The 27,995-nt window shown below is 40.6% G+C and overlaps 1 protein-coding gene and 1 pseudogene across 2 annotated transcripts; one reads left to right on the top strand and one right to left on the bottom strand.

Annotated features, from left to right (window-relative positions):
* The first annotated feature begins 2,701 nt into the window (after positions 1 to 2,701).
* LOC130885196 (40S ribosomal protein S2-like) lies at positions 2,702 to 3,481 on the top strand (annotated as a pseudogene).
* Positions 3,482 to 5,442: 1,961 nt separating this feature from the next.
* Positions 5,443 to 18,388, bottom strand: Styk1 (serine/threonine/tyrosine kinase 1). Of its 2 annotated transcripts, XM_057788299.1 has the most exons (9): positions 18,325 to 18,388; positions 17,908 to 18,042; positions 16,387 to 16,653; positions 15,077 to 15,258; positions 12,020 to 12,103; positions 9,640 to 9,854; positions 7,375 to 7,415; positions 6,614 to 6,710; positions 5,443 to 5,681 (listed from the first exon to the last, which is right to left on the bottom strand). In XM_057788299.1, the coding sequence occupies exons 1-9, from the start codon at positions 18,386 to 18,388 to the stop codon at positions 5,477 to 5,479; spliced, it is 1,290 nt and encodes a 429-aa protein (XP_057644282.1). In that variant the 3' UTR covers positions 5,443 to 5,476. The 2 variants fall into 2 exon arrangements, with proteins under 2 accessions (XP_057644282.1, XP_057644290.1); XM_057788307.1 differs by lacking the exon at positions 16,387 to 16,653.
* Between the last annotated feature and the right edge of the window lie 9,607 nt (positions 18,389 to 27,995).

Raw genomic sequence — 27,995 nt, 5'->3', positions numbered from 1 at the left:
CTAGTTCCATGACAGTCAGGGAAATCCTGTCTCGAAACACAAAAATAAATAAACATAAAGAGTTTCCGATATCCCTGATCAGACGGGAAGTGGTGAAAATGCACCGTGAACATATTTCTTTCTCAGTTACTGTAGGTTCCATATTGAGCTGTAAGTACATTGTCACAGCTGCCTTGTGAAAATGAATGTTTTCATCACTTAGGTGAAACCAAAGGACTGTTTCTGCCTTTCCCAACACTGCGGTCAGCTTCACAACACCTTGTGAAATCATGTTGAAGTAGGAAGCGAACATTCCCAACTGCAATGGAAAGTGAGGCTTGGTGGCTTATTGTATATCTGTTCATAACTATTTTCCACTCAAGTGTTTTTTCAGCCATGTGGTTCTTTCATTTCTGGTTGTGTTCTGTTTTGATTCTTATTGAGTTTTTAAACTCACCTATGTCACCTATTCTGGCCATAACCTCCTAACCAAGTGTTGGTATTTCGCGTGTGCACCACACATCTACCATTTTTAGGTGTGATTCTTTCTTAGAATTGTTAATCTTAAATTCTCTGCTGGGATTTTTTTTTTCTATGTATAGAATTCTCTTCTTTTGAGTTCTTTTTTTATGTCTCTTCTGCCCTTCTATATCTTTTCTATTGAAAGTGACCAAATCATTCCCCTTATAATTTTAGGAAACACTCTAGAACTGCATCATGGTTAACACTACAAGCAATAAGCTTATATTTTCATTTCGGATCAGTAATTTTCATTATTTATAGAATCGAATGTCAGAGCTGTCTCCTTCAGTACAATGAATCTGTACAGCAAGAGTCATATGAAGTCTAATGCCACACACTAAATTTGGTACATTTTAAGAAGGAAAAGCCAAAGTGTGGTGATGTATTTCTGTCCATATCCACCTGCTTACCTTTGTCTTTTATTCCATCTTGGGTTTCCCTGTGGAGTTTAGCCATGACTTTTGCCAATTGATAGCAATGCTTCTCAAATCAATCCCCATCATGCTGAAAAACCAACCACTCCTATACCATTGGTTATCAGGTAGGATAATTGACCACCATGACATGATAGACTGAATTGAATTATTAGGTTTGGAACAACTGGGAGGCAAATTCTTGCTGGATATTTGTTTATACCGTATGAAGATATGTCCTTGTGATTGTTTTAATATAAAGATAAACAGCTAATAGACAGGCAGGGAGAATAGGTGAAATTTACAGGCAAAGAGATGAAGTGGGAATGAATTTAGGCATGCAAAGGAGATGCAAGGAGACACGGAAGATACAGGATGATTGGTATGTGACAGAACATAGATTAATAAAAATGGGTTTTTTAAGCTCTTATAAGCTAGTTAAAAGCAAGCCTAAGCTTAGGCCAAGCTTTATAATGAATAATAAGTCTTTGTGCCATTATTTGGGAGCTGGCAGGACAGAGAAAGATGCAGTACAGCAAACATAACAATATTATATAATTTAAACATACGCCATAACGTTTAATTTACTTTCAAACAAGAATATTCTACTAAAGATAATAGGCTATCCTCTGGCCTTCTGTTTTTGTATCTATGTGTTTGACTTATTTCACTGAGTATAAGATGAAAAAGCATTTCATAAATTGTTATAGTAAAAATGAGAAAATTTTATTAATTTACACTAATAATTTTATTACTCTATTTTTTCTTCATTTAATATGGTGAAGTGGAACTGGAGAGAGATAGGTCAGTGGCAAAGGCTACATACAAAGGACCTGAGTTTGGTTCCCAGCACATATGACAGACAACTCACAACCACCAGCAACTCCAGCTCCAGGGAATCCAACATAGCCTTCTGGCCTTCCTGGCCACCTATATCCATAGGCACATACTCAAGAAGAAACGAAACAGTAAGCCACCCTCCATTTCGTTATGTGTCTCCTCCCCTTTAAACACATATGCTACAACCCTGTAGACATCTTTTCAGTTTCTTACCTGTGTATTGCTTTATCTGGTTATAATTACGGTTTTGTTTTTCATAGATACATGTTTATGTATATATGTAGTCAGTGTATGGCAAATTTGTCAAGTGTGTGCCACAACATATTTGGAGGTCACAGGACATCTTTAGGTGTTCATCTTTGCCTTCCATCTTGCTTAGGTTGACCTCTGGCTATTTTGTGGTTGACAAAAGAGTATACCACGTAGCTGGCCTGCAAGCTTGAGGGGAGTCCTGTCTTCATTTCCATCTTGTCGGTGGCATGATAGGATTACAGATGTGTGCTCCCACATCAACTTTTTACATGGGTTCTGGGGATCATTCTTCAAACTTTCATGGCAAGCACTTTATCCACTGAACCATCTCCACAGCACCACACTGGTTTTTCTTACCTCAAAGTTGTCATTCAAATCCCACTCCTAGAGACTTATCACTCTTCCTATGACCTGACCTGTCCCTAAGGTATCCATTTAAATACCATGTATTCAGAGAAGTCTTCACTCAGAACTCCCTTCTACTATCCCATGGGTTTCATTTATAACATTTAACATAAGTTTTTTAATTAGCAGGTGGCCACACATGAATACATCTGGTCTGATTGTATTCAGAGCTTCCAGTTTCTCTATCCATCTCACTTCCCACTGTCTGGAACAGAAAGCCCTGACACTCCACATTTTTAAATATTTAAATAAGGAAATACTTTAGCTTCTTCTTCTTCTGGAAACACCAAATGGCGGATGACGCCGGTGCAGGGGGAGGGCCCGGAGGACCCGGGGGCCCAGGATTAGGAGGCCGTGGAGGCTTCCGCGGAGGATTCAGCAGCGGTCTGAGGGGCCGGGGCCCCGTGGTCGAGGCCGTGGCCGAGGACGAGGCCGCGGGGCTCGCGGAGGTAAAGCTGAAGACAAGGAGTGGATTCCCGTCACCAAGCTGGGCCGCCTGGTTAAGGACATGAAAATCAAGTCCCTAGAGGAGATCTACCTGTTCTCCCTGCCCATTAAGGAGTCTGAGATTATTGACTTTTTCCTGGGAGCGTCCCTAAAGGATGAGGTTCTGAAGATCATGCCCGTGCAGAAGCAGACTAGGGCAGGCCAGCGGACCAGGTTCAAGGCTTTTGTCGCTATTGGGGACTACAATGGTCACGTAGGTCTCGGTGTCAAGTGCTCCAAGGAGGTAGCCACTGCCATCAGAGGGGCCATCATCTTGGCCAAGTTTTCCATTGTCCCTGTGCGGAGAGGCTACTGGGGAACAAGATTGGCAAGCCCCACACTGTTCCTTGCAAAGTGACAGGCCGCTCTGGTTCTGTGCTGGTGCGTTTCATCCCTGCCCCCAGAGGCACTGGCATAGTCTCCGCTCCGGTGCCCAAGAAGCTGCTGATGATGGCTGGCATTGATGATTGCTACACGTCAGCCAGGGGCTGCACTGCCACCCTGGGCAACTTTGCCAAGGCCACCTTGGCATCTCTAAGACCTATAGCTACCTGACCCCTGACCTCTGGAAAGAGACTGTGTCCACCAAGTCTCCTTATCAGGAATTCACTGACCATCGTGTGAAAACCCACACCAGAGTCTCTGTTCAGAGGACCCAGGCTCCAGCTGTGGCCACCACATAAGGGTTTTTATACAAGGAAAATAAAGTGAATTAAGTCTGTTAAAAAAAAAAAAAAAAGGAAATACTTTATAAAATGCCTCAAATTAACACCTGGAAGGCAACAATTGAATCTCATCCATTTTCTCTCTCCAGCACACTTAAATCCTGACTACTTCCTGTGGTATTTAGCTGAGTCACTATGACTACATCAAGATCTCAGTTGATTGAGTGGTGCCAGTTTTCAGCTGCCAGCCATCTTTTCTATGATAGCTCTCCTCATCCTTCTAAAAGTAGCAGGGTGTTCTTGCAAAGTCACAGGTCAGTGTGTAAACAGAATTTGTCCTCACTGTAATTTTTATAGTGTTTTGCAGTCATAGGAGACTGCTGTCATCTGCCAAAACCTCACACAAACATGATGGCTCAACACCAGTGTAGGTCACTTCCCTGTGTCTGTAAGTTCCTGGGTTCAGTTCTCAATGATAGAAAACAAACAAAACATGATGACAGTTAATGTTAATGGATGTCCTGCTTGTACAACACCACCATCTTTTAGACATTTGCTGCCCTGTGTTATCACAGGCCAGGGCTCTCTTCAAGACCACAGTGGATGTTATATTATTAAAAATAATGGAAAAAAGTGTTCTAAGTTGTGGGAGAGGAGTAGTATTTATTGAACACATATTATATGCCACATATTATACAAATACATAGTCTCCTTGACCCTCACACCATCCTGTGAGGTAGATAGTCTTCTCATTTTACGCATAAAGAATCTCTTTTTGGATAATATAGGTTCTTCTATTTTTCTATTAAAAATAATTCCACCTATTTTCTACTTCCCATTGTAAAGGTTTTGCAGCTATACACTAGAAAAGACTACTTCTAGTCAAGAAATACAAATTTAATGAGTTGTTTCACAGTGTTTCAATGAATGATTGAAAATTCGAAACTACCATCCATCCTATCAGGTTGCTTCTTCTTTGGCATCTCCTCATCCACCTGGGTTGCTGAGTCTTTTTACTTGGTTTCCATATTTCCTACTAATCACACACACACACACATGCACACACTCACACATGCACACACAAACACAAGCACACACATACACACACATGCACACCCCCCACTCACCCACACATTTCATCACTAGTTCTAACTTTAGTTCTTTAGGATTATTCTCCATAGTCTAACAGAACTAGCAAGCAAATGTGATGAACAATGTTCTTAATCATGAAATGACTCCTGCTTCTAATTAAATGTAATATCAAACAGGATCAACCTGTCTCAGAGTTCAATAAAAGTTCAATCTATAGTCAAAAAAACTCAGTATTATTTGTTACAGTTCTCCAATGCTTCATGAAGGGAACAAGACTGAATAACTTTTATGTCCCCTCTATGTAGAAGAGACAAGATCTCTTCTCAAAGGAGACCTTGATTTACCTTACACTTCTCAGAAAAAAAAAAAAAAAAAAAAAAAAACTTGAATTTTCTTTCTCATGAATTCCTATGTTGGGTTCCTGTTCATTCATGCCATCTGATTTATTCATACTCTGTAATAGTTTAGATTTAAAAAAAACTTTTTAGTAGTAAATCAGCCTGGGGTGGGTGGAGCCAGCCCTTTTGCCCTATTCCCCAACAGTCATTGCAGATTTTAAAAACTTTCTTTGGAATGACACTGTCTACCACTTGTACCCAGGTACTAGGGACTGGGAAGCAGACAGATAGTCTTAGCTCAAGAGTACATGGTGTGTAGAGGTAGAGCCTTGTCCAGCAGCATTTCATATTTCTAGGAAAATATATAGGGAAAGATGTGGAGTCCATGTCCTTTTTCTCCTTTTGGGGCCCATAGGAAGTACCTTCTCTCTCTTCTTGAAGGAACTTATTTCAAGTACATACAGTCTCTTTTCTGGGGGCATCTTCAAAGGACACTGTAGCTGTAGGAAAGGTTCTCCGCACGGATGCCAGCCACATCTGCGTACAGTTCAGGCACCACTAACTCCGGCACTTGCAACACAGCCTTGTCATTTGCAGATCTAGAGGCAGCTTCTAGGCGCAAGCACAGTTCTGCAGGTAACGGACGGCTGTCCTCACTCCAGTGCCAACAGCATTTCATGATGCTGTACCTGAGATGGGAACAACAGAGACAACGGTGAAATGAACATAGTTCCTCTTCAACAACCAAATAAAAGCTCTTTGATCTTTCTGCCCCGTCCCCATTGTATTTCCAGAGACTGGTACTCTACCATTCTCTTTAGATCAAGTCTCTCAGCATGGTTTTCTTTTTTATATAATAGAATGTTGGAGACATTTCAGACTACAAAGTCACAGAAGAGCTCTGCCTTCTCCACCGTGCAGTGCAAGGATAACAGGGCTATGAGTAAATTGTTAGTTCCCCTCTATGGTGTGATGGGTGGAGCTTTTAATCATTTCGTTTACCTTCCCATCAGCGTGATAGGTTCTTTTAAGGCCAGGCACTTTGTCTGAAGGCCTTTTGTGAAAGCAAAAATTAGAGTCCTCAGTGATTGCCTCAAAATTGTAAGAATGTGTGTAATGTATATATAATGTATACATATGTGTATGTTATAAATGCGTATGTAATAAGTATACATATATGACATATTTATAGCTTGAGCCTGAACTGTCCCCTTCAGGCCCATGTTTTAAGTGTGACTCCCCAGTTTGACACTAGGGGAAGTATTTGGAAGTTACAGCCTCCTGATTCCAGCCTTTGTTCACTGTCTGCTGGTCCACAAGCATGTGAACAAGCTGTCTACGTGCTCCCACAACCACAGACTGAGCATCTCTGCCCTACCTTCCCCACTGTAATGGAACTGAGACAAGGTCAAGCTTTCTTCCTGAAGCAGCTTCTCTTGGGTACTTTGTCACAATTTAAAAAAGTGGCTGATACAGTTGTTGAGCAGAACTGCTTTATTTAAGACTGTGCATTAGCATAGAAGGACAATGATCATCCAAGGCACACAGAAAAAGGTGTAGTGATTAGGGACCAAACCATTATTTCAAATGACAGAAGCTCAAGCCTATAGGAGCCACTTACATGGCATGTGTGCAGCTGCTGGGTCTCTTCATGATTTTCCCTCTCTGGAGATACTGTAGAATGCTGGTGGGAGGGACTTCAGGGTATGGTGGTGCCCCTGTCAATACAAAAAACATGAGAGCAGCAAGAAACTTTCTAAATATGAAGTGAAAATAACTCCAGTATCCATTGATCTGAGACAGTAGCCTTTAAGCCATAACCATGGGAAAATACTGTGTACAGTATAGTTGATTCTTGCTAATTATATAAGGATACAGTGAATTTCAGAAATGATGTTCTGGAGAAGAAAGGTAATATTAGAAATTCCTTAGTTTTAAGGAAAGTAATAAAACATGGCAAAACAGGAAATAAGTCCTCCCTTCCACTCTTTATAACACAGAAGGAGCTACAGTTTCTAAATTGAATGGACTAATAAACTTGAAGAAATTGTTCTCACATTTATAGAAGGTTGTTGTGGGAATTATACTTTGGTTTTGAACACATTCTATGGAGCTGGTATGGTTTGGGGGAAAGAAAGGTAAAAGGGAAAGCTAAAGAAAATTAAGGAAGAGAGAGAGAGAGAGAGAGAGAGAGAGAGAGAGAGAGAGAGAGAGAGAGAGAGAACAAAATGGGTCAATATTTACATGGAATTTATTGGAAAGAGGCTCAGAGTCCATATCAGTCCAGTGCAATCTGGCCTGGCCTGAAAACACTTTTCAAAGGCTCTAACCTTCACCCTCCAAATGAGCAAGCTTGCCTGTTCGCCTGGAGGTTGTCCTTACCTAGAGTCACCATCTCATAAAGCAGGATCCCAAAGGACCAGCTGTAAAAGAAGCAAAATCATCCATTTAATTTCTACCTTTATCTTTACTAAAGAAAGCTTACTTTAACATCAGCAAGGAAATGAAGGAGTCAAAGAGAGCTGAAGTGTTTTAGAAAGAGGAGAAGCCACAGAGTTTATTAATGAACATTCCTGCCCATGTCTCTCAGAATCTCTATCTTTAAGGGCTGAGTCTATATCCCTTCTTCATAATACGTGTTTGCTGTTGTTATTAGCATACTAGTGTGCAATCACAGATCCACTCACTGAAACAGAATGTCCCTTTTTATCTTTTTCATCTTTCCTTCCCTCTGTGCTCAAATTCTAGCCTTAATTAAACACAAAGCAAACAGGGACTCTTCATTTAACCACCGCTTTCTCAGTAGATCTATTTATTCAAACATAGAGAAAGTACTAGTAAACTTTAGACATTTGGAAAGGAAATTTGGCTAATCGGTATGACTTTAGAGGCACATACTTCACTATTACTACCATCATTAAATGAGTGACATTTTATAAGTAAAATTGCCCACAGTCTGTTGAAAAGCAGGTATAAGGGATACATCAGAGGAAGCATCCTAATGGACTCATCAAGCCAATGTTTCAATTCCCACTACCACTTGTGATATGAACACTAAGGAAGGCATTCTGCATTGAACTTTTGTGCCTAGCTGAGGTACCTTATTTCCAAAGATCAATTTCAATTCTTTACAATCCTGATTATACCAGTTGTATATGTAATTATACTTAAGCAATCATCTAAGTGCTATAGATGCTACTTAAATATTTGCATATATTTAAAAATAAGCTGAATGTTTTAAAACGAGTTCATATGAGTATGCTGCTAAAAAGAAAATGAGCTGGAATAGTACTTCACATTTGTAATCCCAACACTTGAGAGGCTAATGAAGGAGGGTCACTAGTTTAAGGACAGTTTGGCTACACAGGGAGACTTATTTTAAACAAAACAAAAATAAGGCAGGTGTGGTGATGCATACCTTTAACTGCAGCACATGGGATGCAGAGGCAGTCAGATTTCTGTGAGCTCAAACTCGGTAGTTTCTACATAACAAGTTTCAGGATATCCAGAGATTATAGAAAGGCCCTGTCTCAACTCCAGCCCCAACCCAAATAAAAAAATTAAGTGAATAACATATTACAAAATTGCACTGATGAGTCAAGTAAAAAATGAGATGGGGAACCTGGGCAGTGGTGGTGCATGCCTTTAATTCCAGCACTTGGGAGGCAGAGGCAGGTAAGCTCTGTAAGTTCAAGACCAGCCCAGTCTACAGAGTTATATTTAAGACAACCAAGCCTACATAAAGAAACACTGTCTAAATTAATTAATTAAATAAGAAGAGGAAATGAAAGTCTCAGGTTGTTTTACAAATATTTTCAGGTCTCTTATTATATGTACTAAGAACCATCTCAAAGTGGCATCCGGCCATTAGTCATCATTGCAACTATGCAGACAAAAAATACAGCTTATATCTGTGCATTGTGGCATGCATCTGTGACCCTGCATTTCAGAAGTGAATACAAAAGAATTGTGGCTTAGGTGCTGCTTTTGCATGTTCAAGACCCATCATAAAATGTACATTTTTCTCCTTAAAAATTCTGATAAATAATTATGCATGCATATTTTTCACTTAATAAGTGATTTGGAGTGAAGACATAGCTCAGTGACTAAGAGCACTTATTGCTTCTGCAGAGGACCTGGGGTCAGTTCCTAGCACACATGTGTTGGCTCACACCCCCCTATAACTCCAGTTATGTGGATCTGACACTTTCTTCTGGCTACCAAGAACTCTAATACATACATGGTGCACATAAACTCATTCAGGCACATGCACATAAATAACTTAATATTTTTAAAAGAAGTGACTTGAAATGTGTATAAATATTTCACTTCAAGTTCTTTATTTCCTGACTCATAAGTGTAACCATGCCCTAAAGATTAAAGCAAGGCTGCTAAGGTAAGTCCTCCAACATTGATTTGAGTAATATTTTCACTTTTTTCTTTCCTATTAAAATCTGCTAATGTAATTCACAAGAACTACTGGGAAAATCATTTTTAAATAGATTGAAAGCAGATGGCAAACATTTTTGCTTGACAGTGTTTGATTTCAAGTAGAGATCTGATTTGCAGACATAAGTGACTGCATGTGCAATAACATTCTGGGGGAAGCACCAAACCTCAAAGAGAAAAATGAAAGCAGGAACATACATATCTCCTCTGATGCTTGCAGGTTTCAGGAGAAGACGTTCTGGAGCGAGCCACTTGAGAGGGATGGTGCTGGTGCGCGCAGAGGAGATGCCCCCTTGGGTGTGGACTTCATAAGCCAGGCCCAATCGGCAGAGTTTGACAGTCAGGTCACTTTGGATCAGGATGTTCCTGGCAGCCACATCCCCATGAAACAGATTCTTATCCTGCAGGAATTCCTATCAGCATATGATCAAAGGTAATCAGCATTTTGAAGGTCATAGTTCACAAATAAGACAGTCTTGGGTGGCCTTCAAAAGATAAGAAACTTCTCTGCTCCAAACACTCACATTAATCAATTAGATTATTTCTAAAGCAGGATAAGGGATTAGATTTTTTTCACTTTATGATTATGGATTACCAAACTCAGTGAATGATCCAAATGGCACTAACACAGGAATTTAACGTTAGTACTCAGGATGGATCCTGCTGCACCACGTGTTCTATGTGAGCACTCTGCAACTGTGCTACATACGTACTCTTAACACTGGACTCTGAAAGCATAATCGCAGGCTCTGTGTCAACCCTAGCCCCTCTTGATTGTACTTTCCCTTCAGATGGTACTCAGTTCAATCCTGATATATACAAGGTTCAAATTATCTCATTCTGTCTTTCCAACTAGATGATGTTAGAAAACCCAAAGGAACACAGAAAGCCACACCCTCATCAGGTGATTGTTGACTGAAAGCCAGTCTCTTAACTCATACCAATCCACTAATAGTTCTTAAGTCAGGCTCCAGATCAAAATTCTCTGAGAACTTGAAAAGACAAACTTTAAGACTTTTAACACAGACTTACTAAGTCACCATCTAAAAAGAGAAAGGGAGTGACTTGAAGTATAAGGGAACAAAGGATTCTGGTGTGGTTAGAAAAGTAGGTGAAAATCAGTGTGGCTGGTGATGTGTGCTGGATCTGCTCCTTTTGCCTGAAGCCACTCAAGCTGTGTGTGACTGAAAGGACAGAAATCTGGGGTTCCGACTACCAAACACATAGAAAACAGAAATTTATAGGGTTAAAGTGTTAGTGTTCAGTCACTGATGAAGAAGAAGACCACGACTAGCCGTTTTCTGTCTCTTGGAAATTTTTAGAACCAAGAAATTAAATAGGATGAGCAAAATTAAGGAATGTATAAGAAAATTATCCTATAATAAGAAAAATTGAAGAATGTATAAAATTTAAGGACATTAAAGATAACAGCAAAACATATAGCCTTGCCTCCAGGCAGGTGACACAGGTGCTTGATGGATATATCAGTTTGATCGGCACACCCCTCTAGGATTGATACCTCTGAATTTACGATTCAGGAGGCAATGTAGGATAAAGCTCACAACTTAGCAGCACTGTGACTACAGATAACTGCTCTGTGATAGCCTCTCTCCTCAGCCAGTGGGAGTACCAACCAGAACTACTTCTCTTTACTCCTTTCACTTCCTTTTTAGTCCATTTTCCTAATTCCATTTAAATACCTGATGGGCCCAGCATGCAGCTCTTGCTGTGCAAGAGGCCATGAGTTCAATTCCCCATACTATCACCACTACAAAGAGTACTGATCCATTTCACACATTGTGGTTGCAAAATTCAACAAAACTTAAAATCATAGTTTCAGAGAGCCTTAATTTTTATATATAAAATATCCATTTGAAATACATCCAAATAATTTCACACATATAGTTATATAAACTTCCTGAATAATTTTGATAAAGGCAATTTTTTTCTGAAGCCCTAAATTCTTTAAAACTCTTTAAGTTGGTTTAAAAATAAAAGAACAGTTGGCCTTTTCTGTTCTTTCCTTTCTCTTCCCCTTGTTCATTATTTTTTCAAGTTTATCATATGCATGTATACATACGTATATGTATATATTTCATTTCACATATATTATCAAAGCAAGTCTCCAACCAAACACAATCTGAGCTAGTCTGCTTTATTTTAGGGGGTATAAATTTGTATCTTTCTTTACCCTTTCATCTACTTGCTTTCTCTCCTATATCTCTTCCATCTTGCTTCCTTTGTTTCCTCTTTGACATGTATATGGGTTCAGATATCAATTGAGCCCAGCTTTTGAAACTTAAGCTAAGTAAACTTTCACATCCTTCTCGTTCACTGTATCAGTCCTAAATTAGCTGTCTTCTGCCTTGAATGCCTTATACTGAGCTGTATTTCCTAAATAATTTCATCAATAAAAGACTAAAAAACAAACTGTCAGTGAATAGACTTCACCTAGCTTTATCTAGCTATCTTAAAAATATATACCCCATATTTATAATTATGTGGGAAATACAGCATAAATACTAGGCTGCTAAGAAACTGATAAGGAACCATCATAGTCCGTTTATGCTGATCTTACCAGGGCTAGAAGAACCTGCTTTCCAATGTGATATATTTGTTTTTCTGTGAGGTCATAGAGTAGGCCATCCATGGTCATCACATCCTAAAGAGACAGAGGAAAGGAAAACATTATATAAAAGTGACTTAAGTATATTTTCTTTTTTAAATTGTAGTAAAGAAACTCTGAAATGAAGATATGAAAGCTAAGGACAGGGATTAAGAATCAAAGAGAGAAGGCTGGAGAGATGGCCCGAGGGTAAATGTACTTGTCACCAAGCCTGATTACATGAGTTCCACCGCAGGCTACAAGTGGTGCAGGCACAGAATTGACTCCCACAAATTGTCCTTCTACTTCTGTGTGATCCCACCCCCACAGAGAGAAGAAAGAAATGTAAAAAAATAACTAAGGTGTATTTATGTTTTTTCTATATGTGTGAATGATTGCTTGCATGTATGTATATGCACCACATGCATTTCTAGTCTCCTTGGAGACTAGAAAATAGCATCTGACAGGTCCAGAACTAGAGTTAAACATAAGTGTGACCCTCCATATAAATGCTGGGAACTGAATGAACACTGATCCTCTGAAAGAGCAGGAGGCACTCTTAGTTGCTGAGCCATCTTTCTAAATATATATATATATATATATATTTAATCGAGAGACAAACATTAGGTATGTTCACATATGTAGAAGAACAGGGTCCCCTAAACAGCAGAAATGCAAAAAGAAGAAGAAGAAGAAGAAGAAGAAGAAGAAGAAGAAGAAGAAGAAGAAGAAGAAGAAGAAGAAGAAGAAGAAGAAGAAGAAGAAGAAAAGCAGATGAACAGCAGGCAATAAACAGGGATGACACTCTCCACTGAATGATTAACACAGCTACGCAGAAGGCCTACTACATATGCCGGTTCCCCTGTTAAAACTTGGTGTTTAAAAGTGAAGAAAACTTCAAAGCTCAAATTACAAACAAAAATTTGAGAAAATTCACTATGTGCAGTTTCTCATCTGAGCCTGATAGCTGCTGCCTTCAAGACTTTCTGAATGCCAGACCTGAGAACTAAAATCAGGAAACTGTAAATAAATAAATGGCAGCATGTGGTAAGTGCCACAAAGGAAATATGCAGCATCTGCTAGGCCATGGGTTGGTAGGAGGAAGACAAGAGCCACCTCAAGGATAGAGGAAGATGGGGAGATGAAGGATTTGTGGATATAAACTGCATGAAGAGTTGCTCCGTGTAGTAATGCAAACGATCTGAAATAGAGAAGGCAGCTCTGAAGAGTGGGAAGTTGCTTGGTGGTGAGAGCAAAGAAGTGGCAGAAGGATAATATCTTGAAAGGTTTAAATGGACAGGGTCTGTGTTCTCGTATTCACACCATTTCCAGTTGTGTGATGATCAGCCTCTGAGGGCTAAATTAGTCTTGAACTGGCTCAACAGCAAGTGAGAAACCAGGGTTTCTTCAACTCTTCAGGGAGGAACATTTAGAGAACAAAGGATATTATTATTACTATTTTAATTTTTAATAACTTTTTACTTTTTGAGATTATAATATAATTCCATTATTTGTCCATTCCCTTACCTCCCTCTAAATCTTCCCATGTTTACCTCCCACCTTGCACTCATTTAAATTCATAGCCTCTTTTTCTTTAATTGTTGTTACAATTGTGAATATATGTACGTATGTATTATATTCATAAATATATAAATACAGCCTGCTCAGTCTGTATGTAACTTGAATGTGTATGTTTTCAGGGCTGACCATTTGGTATTGAATAACCAATTGTTATGTTCTTCCATTGGAAATAGCTAGAAACTTCTGAGCTATTTCTCTTTAAAGATTTGACACACAAACACTTATAGCTGAGCTTCTTCCTTGTCTGCTCTAGTATACTAGGGTGCTTTCATGGAATGAAAAGTACACTTAGCAGGAACAACAGAGTAACTATTATTACTGAGAGTGGTACATCATTCTGTCATTATTCATTTTTAGCACCTACCAGTTTGATTGCTTCTTTAGTACCAATTGCTATTATGTTTTATATACATAATGTCTTTAACATTTTATGAATTTTATTTATAAAACTAAGATCAGAATTAATATTACAGGATAGACATGATGGCACATGATTTTAGTCCCAACACTTGAGAGGCAGAGACAGGCAGATTTCTGTGAATTCAATACCAATCTAGTCTACAGCAAATTCCAGGACAGTCAAGGCTACACAGAGAAACCCTGTCTCAAATAATGGCAAAAAAAAAACCAAACAAAACACTTTGCCAAAGTCAAAGTTAGGCAGTGGAGGCAAGTCTTTAAACATATTTTGCCCAACAATAAAATGATCAGCCACGTGTCTATTTCAAATCACAGTGCATAAAATTGTCCAAAATAAAAAGTTCATTTTCTGTTTCCCCTACATGTCAAGTGTTTAATATCATTTGTGGTTAACTGTGCACATAATAGATATGGAATTTTTATTTTTTTAGTCTGGGTCTCATGTAGCTGGGAGTGGCTTCAAATGGATGTATAGTTGAGATGACCTTGAACTCAAGACCTTTTCCGGAGCTGGAATTATAGGTATATGCTACCACATACAGTTTTACACTGTGTTGGGTTTCAAACCCTTGCTGTAGGAATTCCTACAGCCAGTAGCCTTTAAGTTACTCACCTACTTGGGCATGGCCTCTTAAACTATATATGCCATTGTAAAGCACGCATCCAGCCTCTTTTCCGGCTGTGGGATTTGGTTGTTGTTTCCCATTCAAGCAGAGGACTGTGATCTGTTAGTCTATCCCTAAACAAATAACCTTTTATTATACTCAATTCTGAACTAGTGTGGGATTTCTGTTTTAGCATCTGCCTTCAAATCCTGGACTTTTTGCTAGACAAACATTGTGCCAACTGAGCCATATCCATAGTCCTTAGCTAAAATTGTTTTACACTTACATAATCATAGTTCCATTCAAACATGGTAATTGCTTCACTCTTATATAGTCTGCATATTTTGTCATTCGTGGTGTTAATTGATGCATGAAAAAACTAATCAAAGCTTTGATCTACTGGTGCAGCTTCCCTACAGCTCACCTTACGGCAGGTCCAGAGAAAGTTGAGCAGGTCCCCTGGGACCACATCTTCCAGCACCATGTAAAGTGGCAGCCTTTCTGTGCAGCATCCTTCCAGTTGTACCAGGTTCCTGTGTTTCCCCAGGTACTGATAGAATTGGATTCGCCCTATGAAATTCTGGGCCTCCTGGAGTCCAACGGGTTCTATGAAAAACAGAAGAACTGGGTCAGTGAATAGTCAAGTGCAGCTGACACATAGGGCACAAGAAGCAACGGGCATGTATGCAGGTGATATTGTTCAAGGCCCCTAAAGAAGAGGGACCAAGCCGGGCGGTGGTGGCGCACGCCTTTAATCCCAGCACTTGGGAGGCAGAGGCAGGCGGATCTCTGTGAGTTCGAGACCAGCCTGGTCTACAAGAGCTAGTTCCAGGACAGGCTCCAAAACCACAGAGAAACCCTGTCTCGAAAAACCAAAAAAAAAAAAAAAAAAAAAAAAGAAGGGGGACCAAATGTAGAAGTGCAGTCAGAAAGGGGGCAGAAGAGGGACCATGTAGAAGAGAGTAATACTGAGTCAATGATCCTTTAAAGAAATAATAGAGAGTCAAGGGTCTCAGACCTTGATAGGTTTTTGACTTCCTGAATAGACAAGTGTTCTATTATGTCTACTATGTCACTGTCTGGGCTTTTTGGTGGATGTTTTTGCTTATTTTTAGTCCTTCCTTGTTTTCTGTTCTATGTATCCAGAGCTAATTATGTATACAGAGAGAGAGAGAGAGAGAGAGAGAGAGAGAGAGAGAGAGAGAGAGAGGGGAGAGGAGGGAATGATACACAATATCAAGGAAGGGTATAAGGACCAAAAAGATGGTGAAAATCGGTGACTGGTGACATGGAAGCCTGATGATTTTTCAGTCACTGGAATCCACAATGGAAGGAGAGAAGCAACAACTGAAAGTTAACCTCTGACCTTACACTTGTGTGGCACATACCTGTACTCACACATGCATGCCATGCACACATGCACACACAGAGAGAGACATGCTAATAATAAATTAATTTTAAAAGAAAAGGTATCAAACAGTAAAGAATTTTTTTTAAAAAAAAATCCCATAACCCTAGGCCAAGTAGCATCTACTATGGAAATGTCTACTTTACAGACTTCTATAGGCAAGGGTAAGGCAGAAATCTAAAGACCCAGGAAGAATAACTCTGCAACCAGTTTCCCTTATACACAATAAGCATATCTTCTGACACATATCTTAAAGTTTGCAGCTGCTGTTAATATTTACAGGTACAGGCTCACCATAGAAAGAGAAGGGAATCTTCATACTTTACCTGCTAAAACCTTGAGGACAACACTCTTTGGTGTAGGGTGGTCCCTGGTGGTCATCATGGCGTGATAGAGGGTCCCACAGCTGCCACTGCGGATCTTCTCCATAACGTCTGAAAGCTGTTCTCTGGGTATCTGCAGCTTAGCCAGGGGCGGTGTGGCTGCTCGTAAAAAGCTCTCCACAGAGGTCTCCTTAAGAGGCAGGAATACTTTTTCTCCTTGTCCTGCCACCTCCTGGCTTAGGTCCCTAGATGCAGGTGCAGAGGCAGTACCTAGAACAAAGAGACAAAGTTCAAAACCTGTTTCCTGCCCTGGGGACACCAGAAAAATCAGACTTAACAAATTGGTCAGCCAAATTTCTCAATGAATAACACAGGAACATCTTCTGATGCTTCTCAGTGAATGAATACCAACACTAAGCATCTACAACAGTAACAATAATTCTATTACTTGTAAAAAAAAAACTAATGATGAAGCCCTGGAAACTGGTCATGTTTATTTCTTATCATCCTTGGGATTATCTTCAGTGTTCGCATGGATGTAGTGCAGAAGCAGGACAGTTCTGAAAAGGAATCCACAGCACAGGTACCAAAAGGTGGTAGCCACTGTCTTAAGTCAGTCACATGACTTCCAGAATTGAAGGAGGCTTATAGATAGATACTCAGCCATCAGCAGTAGCTTTTTTTTTTCAGGTTACCCTCAAAAGTGAAATTATTCTATATTTCCATGATTCTTAGTTGAAAGGTCTTCTGAGACTATCTCCCATCCATAACTACCTTTCCAGTTGACTAAGAAAGCTTCCTTCTTAAATTTCCAATCATTTGTTATCAGTAAGAATCGTCATACATCATATACTGTCTGTGAATTGAGGTTAGGCATAGTTCATAAACACTTAAGATTAGTTTCTAATCATAGAACGTACAACAATAAGAATGTTTGAGGCAGCATGTTATCAGGGAAAATAACACAAGGAAATATGATTTTATCTACAGAAGTCAAAAAAGGTCTTTCATATTTGATAATGCTTAATAAAGGCCTAGAAATAATTACAGAGCAAACCATGATGACACTATAGTAGAAGGAACAAGATGTATGAAGTCACCAAGAGAAAAATGCATGGGGTATTTAAGGGGGAGCAAGGAAGGCAGTACAGATGGAAGACAAGTGGGATGACTCTCTGGAGAGATATGGGAGAGGCAGAGTCCAGATCATATGAGGTCATGGGAAGAATCTTGTTATTTTCCATTCTCTGAAATACAACAAGCTATTGGAGGGTCCTAAGCCATATGAATTGAGAGACCAAGCAAGGCATTCATGAATTATTTTGTATTTTCAAGGAGGAATTAGACCATTTAAAAGTTAGAAGCAGTTACAGAGAAAACCTCTGGGAATGCAATATGTGAGTGGCTTGGGTTTGTAATTCACAAGATCTTGCTATGGGTTAGACCTATGAAAACCTTGGCCTATGACTTTCTTAAAATCAATCTTCCCTGAGCCTATGCCTAGCTTCATGATCTGAGTCTTACCCTGTGTTCCAGGGTGCTGCCTTTGGGATCTCTGTCCTCTAATAAAAAGCCACAGGATGATTGCAAGAAGGATGAGGAAGCCTCCAACCAGGAGAGCTGGAACGATGATTACTTCATACTGATGCTCCTGGACAACTGTGTAAGCCATAAACAGAAAGAGAAGTAAGAGTCATGCAAGTTCCCCTACCCACCGTGTCTCAATGCGCCTGTATTCCCTCATTCCCTCATTGCCCATGGAGGGAACCCTGCATCTTAGACCAGTGAGGGTCATTTCTTCTGTCCTGATCTGATTGGTATGCATCCCCCACCACAAAAATGATATCTGCTAGAAAGCAGTCCTCCTCTAGAACCATCCAGAACTCAGTCTCTATTATTTTAGTGTCAGATCACACAGGCAGTTGTGGTCTTTGCTCTTACCACACAGCTTATCACTGAGGCTGCACTCCAACAGCACCCGGTTTAGGCGACCTTTCTCTCCCATAACCACAGGGCCAGCCTCCTATGCTAGACCCACAGAGTGTGCACAGGGCACAGTGACAATGATGCGTTGTACCCAGGGACTGTATGTGTTATTCTATAAAAAAGAAAAAAGAGCACATGTATAAATTTTAAGTACACCTATGAACCTCTAGTTAGTAAGCACACAGTGCCCTCTCTGAGCCATCTACTTCTTTCTGCTCTTTTGTTTGGAATTCAGGCTGAAAGAACATTCTTTTTCTGTGGAAGAATTTTCCTTTCTCTCTTATACAGAATTCTGGCCTTGATTTCTTCATTTCATTGTTACTGAAATTATTTTAAAGGCATCCTAGAGTTCTGTGACTTCATGCTGAAATAGGGAGCCATAGCATCATCCTGACCATTGGTAGAATATATACCCCCACTACAGCCCCACTACATGCTAAATTCCTTTCAGCTGCATGTCACATTTTTTACACATCACATATCACTCTATTTTTACCCAGACAATGAATGAATATTTGACAAATATCAAAGAGATTCATGTTTTTGCTTGCCTCTTTTGAGACACGTGCACCTTCAGAACAAGTAAGTAGACAGCGTTTGTCAATGAAAATTATTTCATTCCTCATCTCTCAAAGTTTGTGTGGACCTCCTCTACACCCACCAGATACAGTCAAACAAAGCCACATTCTAACCAGGTAGGTCATAGACTACAGAAATTGTCACTATAGAAAGAGCCACCTTTATTTTTCTCGATCCTTTAAGAAAATGCATCTATACATAAATATGTTCCAAATATGAGCTGAGGAGTTGACTCAGTATGTAAAGTGCTAACTGTGAGTGCCTGAGGACCTGAGTTTGGATCCCTGGAACTCATGCATCTGAAATCCCAGCATTCCTTGATGAGAGGCAGAGAAAGGAGAGTCCCTAAGGCTTGTGGGCCAGCTAACCTGGTACACATTGCAGAAAAAATAACAAACAGAACCTAGAAGGCAAAGCCTGACACCGGAGAATGTCTTCCACACTAATGTGGAGGCCTGTGCGTGCTCACACACAAAGATACAATCATAACATAAAATGATATAGCATGAAAATATTCCCCACTCCAGTTACCAATTTTCCAAATAAATTACAGTTACTTGTTTCTTGAAGGACATTCTTTTTATTATTAATATAGTTTGTCCTTTAAAAGTTTCATATAAGTACATAAAACATTCTGTTCTCTCCCACAATACAACACACACACCCATGCATGCATCTTATTTTCCTATTGCCCCTGCCAGCACCCTATCTTCCTTATGAATCTTGGTCCTCTATTCACTTGTTTATTGTTTTGTTGTTGTCATTGTTGTTGTTGTTGTTCCTCGTGGGGTTTAACTAGGGCTATCTGTCTGACCCTGAGTCTCCAGTGGGTACATACATGACTAAATGCTATGCTTCCCACTCTGCAAAATCTATTCGCTGACAATAAATCATTAGTGAGTGGTAGGGCCCAAGGAGCCACTTCTCCTACCATAGCTGACTGTTGGGAGCACCTGCCTATGTGGACCAAGTCTAATGCGCACAGACTCAGCAGCTATGACTGAATGGGTCTTTATCTAACCACCTTCAACAACTTCATATCACCCCCACATTTTTTAAGTGACATCTCCAGACTTGTTTCTTTCTGAAGAGAAGTGATAGTTCTCACTCTTCTATGTATCTGGCAATCTAGCCTGTACCCTTGCTCAGAGATGTGGTGGCTCTGGAGTCGGTGCAGACTACTGCTTTAATTCTGACTAGTCTGAAACAGAACACACTGATTTTCCTGCTAAGTAATCTCGGGCAGTCTCATTTTGTAGAGATTTGATGAAAACAAAACCAGAAGTGCAGCTGATACGGTGTGATGCTAAATGTCTGTTACCCATTCCAGACCTCCTATAGTTACACACTGAGTTTTAGTATTGGTGCTAATGATCAAAGAGTTACTTACTGAAGGCCAGAATCTCTGCCGCAAAAACTTAAGCAAAGACATCTCCCAGGTTCAGCCTCATGCCTTTTCACTTTTCACTGTTCTATGAGTACATGTTGTGAATCACAATTAACAACTCGGAAAGAAGACGGGTTTGTGGCCTGATAAGCGAGGTGGGCAGGTGGTGAAAAGTGGCATACACTGGAGAGAAATTGACCAGGAATTCCAGCACTGGGGAGCCAAGGGCAGGAGGATCTCTTGAGTTTGAGACCACCCTGGTCTACATAATGAGTTTGAGGACAGTAAGGAGTACATAAAGAGACCCAGTCTCAAAAAATAAAAATTAAAAGCCCATACACACAAATAGAGAGTCAGAAAGAGGGAGGGGAAAGGAAAGAGAGAGAATTTCTGTCTGAGTTTGTACACAGCAAGGAATCTATGAAGCCAGTGAACAATTAAACAGTAAAGACTACCTCATGGAGGTGGTGAACCAAACAAGCAAAAAGAAACTAGTTCAGAAAGCTTCCACCCTTCCAAGACCACAGGCTAGGATCAAGGGGGGGGGGGCAAAGGAAAAGGCCCTGAAAAACCAACCCTGAGCTGAGCTGGTTGCTCAGAGCCTGTCTGAAAAGGTCTCAAGGCCTAAGCATTCGTGTTTAACTTTCCTCTTGCTTCCCTTTCAGGACCTTATCAGATGTAAGTAATTATTTTTGTTCAGGGAGCAGCCAGTTGAACGAGTTTGGCTCTCTGGGCAGTATGTGCAAGGAACACAATCTCTCTACACAGTACAAATGGGAAAAAAAAGTCATTCAGCTCAGACTGTGAGCTCTGCCCAAAAGCCAAACTACACGCCCAGTAGCACACAAGGAAGTAACCTGAAGTTGTTGTGCACAGACCCCATGATGAACTGGCTATGGCCAAACACACCTTCTCTCAGTGACCCATATCCACTACCCTTCTTTCGCTACCTGGCCATACAGAATGTCCACCTTAAGGTACCATATGACCTTCACTTAGACTTCCTAAGCCAGGTTCTCACCCTGGCTTCTCCTTGTCTCTGGCAGTTTACGGAAACTAGGATTATTCATACTGAACAAGGCAATGAAACTGGATGCTAAAGTGAGAAGGCAAATTCATTCTGTGAAACTATTTCTAAGATATTCATACAGGAATACTTGCAAGTAAAGGTATTTGCTGTGCTAGCCTGACAATCTGAGTTCAATCCCTAGGACCCACATGGTGGAAGTGAGAACTCCCAAAATTTGGTCCCTGACTTCCACACAGGCACAATGGCAAATGTTCGTGTGTGTATCCATATCCATGCACACAGAAACATACATACACAGAGAGTTAAAAAAAAAGAAATATTGAAAAAGAAAGAAAAAAGAAAGATAATTGTACAATAACTTCCAATGGTTTTAGTTTGCCAAAAGGCATGTGGCACATAACAAAGAATCATAAACAAATAATTTTTAAAAAATTGCACACCAGGCATACTTACTAGGCATACCCAGATAGCCATAAATACACAAGAAACCTTGACACATAGAACCCTATCTCCCTCCAAGTTTATATATCAGAAGATACTCTCATTTGCTTGTCATGGCAAGAGATTTGCTATAAACACTTTCTGCCTGAAATTTGTAAGAGATTAGCAAATGGTTTGTCTATTGGTCTGTATCAAACTGAGAAAGGGCATGCCTTGCTGACCAAACCTCTAGGATGGTTCTTCTCAAAGCTTAAAGTGCCTCTTCTAGAAGAATCCTAAAGCCAACATTTATACTTATAAAATATAATAAATACATATTTATAACACTATATTAATATTTAGAGAATGTTCTTATCTTGTTAAAAATTGTAGCATGGCTACAGCTTTTCTTATATGGACTGCAAAATAGTTAAGAATGTAAAATACTAGTCAGCTACCACAGATAACAAAACGCATGCGTTGGAATTAAGGAACTCTTGCAGCTGTGCAGTTCTTTATTCTGTTCCTCATTTGACAGTTGCAGACTATGTTTGTATATAGCTTGCCTACAGTTTGCATGTGTCCGTACCTGCCAAATCTCTCCAGGCAGACTTCTACCTGAAACAAGAATTGCCTCACCCGTGGGTTGTTATTCCTTGATTTTTCTCCTCTCAGCTACTTACTTCAGTGTGTTGATTTTCTACAAATGTTTAATCCCCCTACTTGAATTGAGAATCCATCATACAGTGACAAAGGAGACACAATATAAAGAAAATGAGAAGGAGCCGGGCGGTGGTGGCACACGCCTTTAATCCCAGCACTCGGGAGGCAGAGGCAGGCAGATCTCTGGGAGTTCGAGGCCAGCCTGGTCTACAAGAGCTAGTTCCAGGACGGGCACCAAAGCTACAGAGTAAACCCTGTCTCGAAAAACCAAAAAAAAAAAAAAAAAAGAAAAAAAAAAAGAAAGAAAATGAGAAGGAAAGGTGAGTGGAGGCCCTAATTAGCTGCAAGACAATATTCTGGAGACTATAGAAGTTAGTGGTAATTAGAATTTAAATCTCAATACTAACTCTCAAACTTCTACATGGATTCACAAGACAATCACAAACCACAGGGCGTTTCTGCACCTGTTTCAATGCATCAGAGGCAGGCCTGTTTGCAACAATAACACAACAACCCTTGTTCCTGACTTTTCAGTTTAGTTAACACAATACCACTCTCCCCCGCCCCCGCAGACACAATCTCCAATCTACCCACAAATTTCCAAAAGGAACTTTCTCCACCAAAGCGCAGTTGTATACTGCCGTGCACCGCAGCCCCGGTCTGCACTCTATGTGCTAGATCACAGTTCGCCAGCTTCGGGCAAGGGGCTGGAGGTTGAGAACACAGATGCAGAGAAAGACCGACATGTACACCTTTTAACATTGATACCAAAGCCCCTCTTTATTAGCACCATGTAGGCTTAAATACACTGAAGTGAATGGCCAACAGGTGAGAATCCCATCCTCTGATCCCCTAAGCTAGGCACAGCTTCTAGTAACTTTAATTAGAAGGTTCTAGGAGGGATGAGCAGCTGAAGGCCAGGACTCATTAATCCCAACATCCAGCTGAAGGCCAGGACTCATTAGTCCCAACAGTGTACAGGGCTTTGAAAACCATCTTGTCCTGCTGGAGCAAAACCTCTCTCTGTGTGCTGCGGAAACTCCTCTGGAACGACATCTGACCCTGCTCCACTGAGGTATGAGTCTGTCTGAAGCTCCAGTCCTAGTCTCAGCATCTGTATAACAGCTGTTGTGGATCTATCAGCAAGGTGGTCTTCAGAGATCCAAGTGACCCACCTGCCGGGTAAATACAAGGGTCAAGGAAGCTATTAACAGTTATGGGATATGGGACAGAAGACTTTAGATGAGGGAATATTTTATGGAGGAGGAAACCCAGGCTGAGAGGGTCTACTTTTGTTCCTAAATGATTGACTGCCCTTCTCTCCTTCCCCTCCCAAGCTATCCAACAAGAAAACTCACTTGCTAGAGAGAACACATCCAGTTAGCAGTAAGAGTGAAAACCACTCAGATCCGGAAGAATTCAGTATAATTTATGTCCAACATCTTGAAAAATAAGCTATCCTTCCTGATTTCAGATCTTACATACCAAGCAAATTCAGCATGCCAGTCATTATGTTAGGCTGTTCCATGCCCAATCAGAAAGGCAGAAACTGAAGAATTAGCATAAAAATGATGAAGTCTCATTTAACCATGTAAATAAATGGCAGAACATGGTTTCATATCTAGGTCCAGCTCTCTTATTTATATACCCAATGTTCTTTAAATGACTGTATGTACATGTGCCTGAATATATATATGCATATTCACATACATACACACACACACACCTTCAATTCTACTTTTATCATCTTCTTTTTGAATGTGAAGATTCAATTTTTAGGAATGGCAATCTTTTAGTGTTTCTGATAGCTAAAGGTGATTTTCCATTATCCAAAGGGAAAGAACAAAGGCTTGGGATTCTTAGACACTTCTCACATACTCAGGCTCCACCTTTCTCCAGAGACAAACCTGTGAAACAAACCTGTGAGACTCCATAGCAGAAAAGACAGCAGAGGTGACCTACAGAGGTAGGCTATGTAGACCCCAGACTTCTCTCTGATATCTGCTAGCACAATGACATAGGTAGGTGTGGGGCCCCTAGCCCTGCTCTTCTCTAGAATCAAGATTAGAATTATTCTAACATTCTCCCTGTTCCACTTTCTCAGAGAACCGTGACCTAAAATGAATTTGGGAACCCAAGAAAAAGCCTGTTTGAGTAGAAATGTTTTCATACAAATCATGCTAGTAACTTTTCCAATGCTTGAAGACCTGCAATGCAAGGCAGAGGAGAGGAGGCTTGGATCAAAATCTGCTGCCTCTAGACAGTTGACCTTGGAAAGCAGGAACCAGCTTTTCAGGCAGATTATCTGCAAGAATCTAGATAAGCTCACAGACTGTCAGAGCTCACACAAAGAGTGACAATTCACAGACATCACCAACAGCCACCAGAGCTCAGAGAGTGACAACTCACAGGCATCACCAACAGCACCAGAGCTCACAAAGAGCGACAATGATGCACACATCTGATTTCCTACAAGGCATTTTATACATTCAAAGCAACTGAGTCTTGCCAGATTTTCATTCTCTCTTGTTTTCGTCTACAGTTCCATGAACTACCATCTACTGCTCTGAACCCTTAAACGATCAGAAATAATGTACCTGAGATGTTTTCTCACTTGTCCTCTCCTTACTAGCTAACAGTTTCCTCAGCTTTCTACATGTACAAAAGAGCTCTTTAAAGAAGAGAGAACAGCACACAACTCCTGCCCACCCCAAACAGCCATGTCCACTCCCGCTGTGGCTTCTTTTCACCATTAGACCAGCACACCTGATGACCTGCAGTGGCTGCTGAAGCCGCCCGCTCAAGGCTTTCCTCACACATTGTACTTCATTACATTGTCCCGTCAAAGCTTAGTCTCCCTGTTTGATTCGTCCTCCTGTCCTTTGCCTACCAAGCAGGTGCTTCTAGATCTTTAAAAATCTCCTCACAGCTGTTTGTGATGGTGTTCACTTGTGTTCCCAGAACTCAGGAGGCAGAAGCAGAGGCAAGTGTATCTGTGTGAGTTTGAGACCTGACCAGCTTGTTCTATATAGTGAGTTCCAGAACAGCCAGGGCTACATACTGAGTCCTTGTCTCAAAACACACACACACACACACACACACACACACACAACACACACATCTCCTTACAGTTTCCTTCATAAACAAAGAGAACTTTTTATTTCCGGCCACTCATCTGTTCTCTGTCTCTGATAGACAGAAAGGTTCAAGCAAAGGTTGAGAAACCTGAGGACCATGCCTGTGAACACAGAGGGCATACACCACACCCTCCCTCTCAGTCATACACCACACCCTCCCTCTCCTCTCCTCTTTCTTTCCTCCCTGCCTCCTCTCTCTCTCAGCCTCTCAGGCCGAGCCAACAATCAGGAAGTCCATTAAGCCTTTTTCTCAGTTCAGTGGCCCGGTAAAGATTCTGTAAACAGAACACAATCACAGGAAACAACAATAAATATCAGGCCAGACTAAAAGTGTGTCCTCAGGGACAAATTAATACCTCCTTCTGCAGAGTTGGGAGCCGAGGCGGAATGTGTCCCCCTCCTGAGAGTGGGTCACTAGCGTCTCTGAGCTAGTACCGATGACAAGCTGAGAGGTGGAGTCAGTATTGACTCCACTCTGGTAACAGAGGTTTGCAGTTTGAACTCTGGTTTGGTGGGTGACTCCTGCAGCCCCCAGAACACAACAGCATCTGACCTTGAGGGTCCTCTTCTTCCTCCTCCAGGAATTAGGAAACCCCGGCCTCTCTCTCTCTCTCCTGTGAGCAGTGGAGAAACCACAGCAGGAAAAGAATCAATGACGAAAGGGTCGAGCTCAGGTGAAGCAGGTTATCCGTCCTTGCTTCTTCCTTCTGACCAGGTGATTCTTTCTAACAGAAACAGAACAAAAATAATGTTACTTTGATAGGCATTGAATAGTAGGTAAGAAGGAAGAATGAACATGAGCAACCAATTGTTTCACAACGGGCTCTAGGGTTACAATATTGACAGTAAAAATAAACACTGGAGATGTTGAGGAGGTTGAACCAGCAGCACGCAAGAGCCGTAGGAGGGTGAAGAAAGACAAACTAGAGACAAATAGTACAGGAATAGTACAGGTATATTAGTCAGCTGAAGACGAATCTTCAGGAGCTTAGTTTTTGAGTTTTATTTTGTTTTTGCCAGTAAAATATAGAGGCCAGAAGAGGGAATCAGATCCTTTGAAATTGGAGTTACAGATGATTGTGTGTGCAAAGAATTGAACCCGGACTCTCTGGGGAAGAGCAGCCACTTCACTTAATTTTGTGCCATCTCTCCAGCCCTAGGAGGTGTTCAGTGATACAAAAAGTCTTAGAAGTAGGACAGAAGGATAGCGAAAAAACTGAAAGGAAAAGAGGAAGAAAAGAGGGATTTGTACACGATGGAAGTGTCCTAACATTTAGGAAACCTCAAGGGAGTAAATTATACCCAAATAGAAAATGTACACAGACCTAAAGAAGGAGCAAGGAGGGAAGCAGAAGAATGAGGAGCTGTTGTGGAGGCTTGAAGGAAGAGGGGAGTCCGCAACAACATGGAAGACAACTGGACAGCAGGGAAGGATCAAAAGCCCAAAGCAAGTGACGCAGATCAAAGGGAAGTGAGCATAGAGTAGTGCAGCTGGACCAGAGTGAGTGTTCCCAGGAACACATGTGTGTAAGGATGTGAGAGAACTGTGTCCAGGCATCCCTCCAAGGCATTTGAGAGATTATGAATGAGAGGACTGGTGAGAATGAGTGTAGACTTCTGAAGCTGATTTGTGGACACTCAGGGCTCCAGCAGGTCTGTGGTCCTCAAACATGCCTGCACCATTGCACCTCACAAGAGCTTTGTGACAGTATTATCCCTGCTGCTCATTCCCCACTGCTCCCAGTGATGAGAATGATAAAGAGTACTAGATAATGACTCCACATAGCATCATTCAATAGTGGGAAAGTGTCCCAGAAGATGCTGACAAACAGCAGAGACTGAAACTTCTAAAGTTTAGGAAATGGATTACTTATTTGATTAAAAATAATTTACAACATTACTCCACTGATAATAAAATAAGTTTTAGTCTGAAAAAAGTAATAATATTTCTGAGAAGCATAAATTCATGTTATAGGTTAGGTAAGATTGGTGATTACTTCATAAACTTCAAAGATGGAATATTTTTCCATAGAAAAAATTACAATGAAAAAGCAGTGATTTTATGACAATAAGAAAACTAATATACTGATAAATAAATAGCTAAGACTGGACAGAGGCAAGTTAACTATTTCTAAATGGTTAACAAATATAGACAAAAATGACTTTTATATGAACTAGTAGTTTTATTTTTATTTTTTAATCTTTGAGACAGGGCTTCACTATGAAGCCATAGCTGACCTAAAACTCATGATGTTGATCATACTGGTCCCAAACTCACAGAGATTCACCTGTTTCTGCCTCCTGAGTGCCTTGATTAAAGGTATGCACTACCATGCCCAGCTTAAGTAGTAGTTTTTGAAAATATATTTAAGCACATGCCTATAATCCCAGAACTTGGAAGGCCAAAGCA

This window comes from Chionomys nivalis, chromosome 1 (assembly GCF_950005125.1).
Source record: "Chionomys nivalis chromosome 1, mChiNiv1.1, whole genome shotgun sequence".
Taxonomy (NCBI): domain Eukaryota; kingdom Metazoa; phylum Chordata; class Mammalia; order Rodentia; family Cricetidae; genus Chionomys; species Chionomys nivalis.
This window is presented reverse-complemented; position numbering and strand designations above follow the sequence as displayed.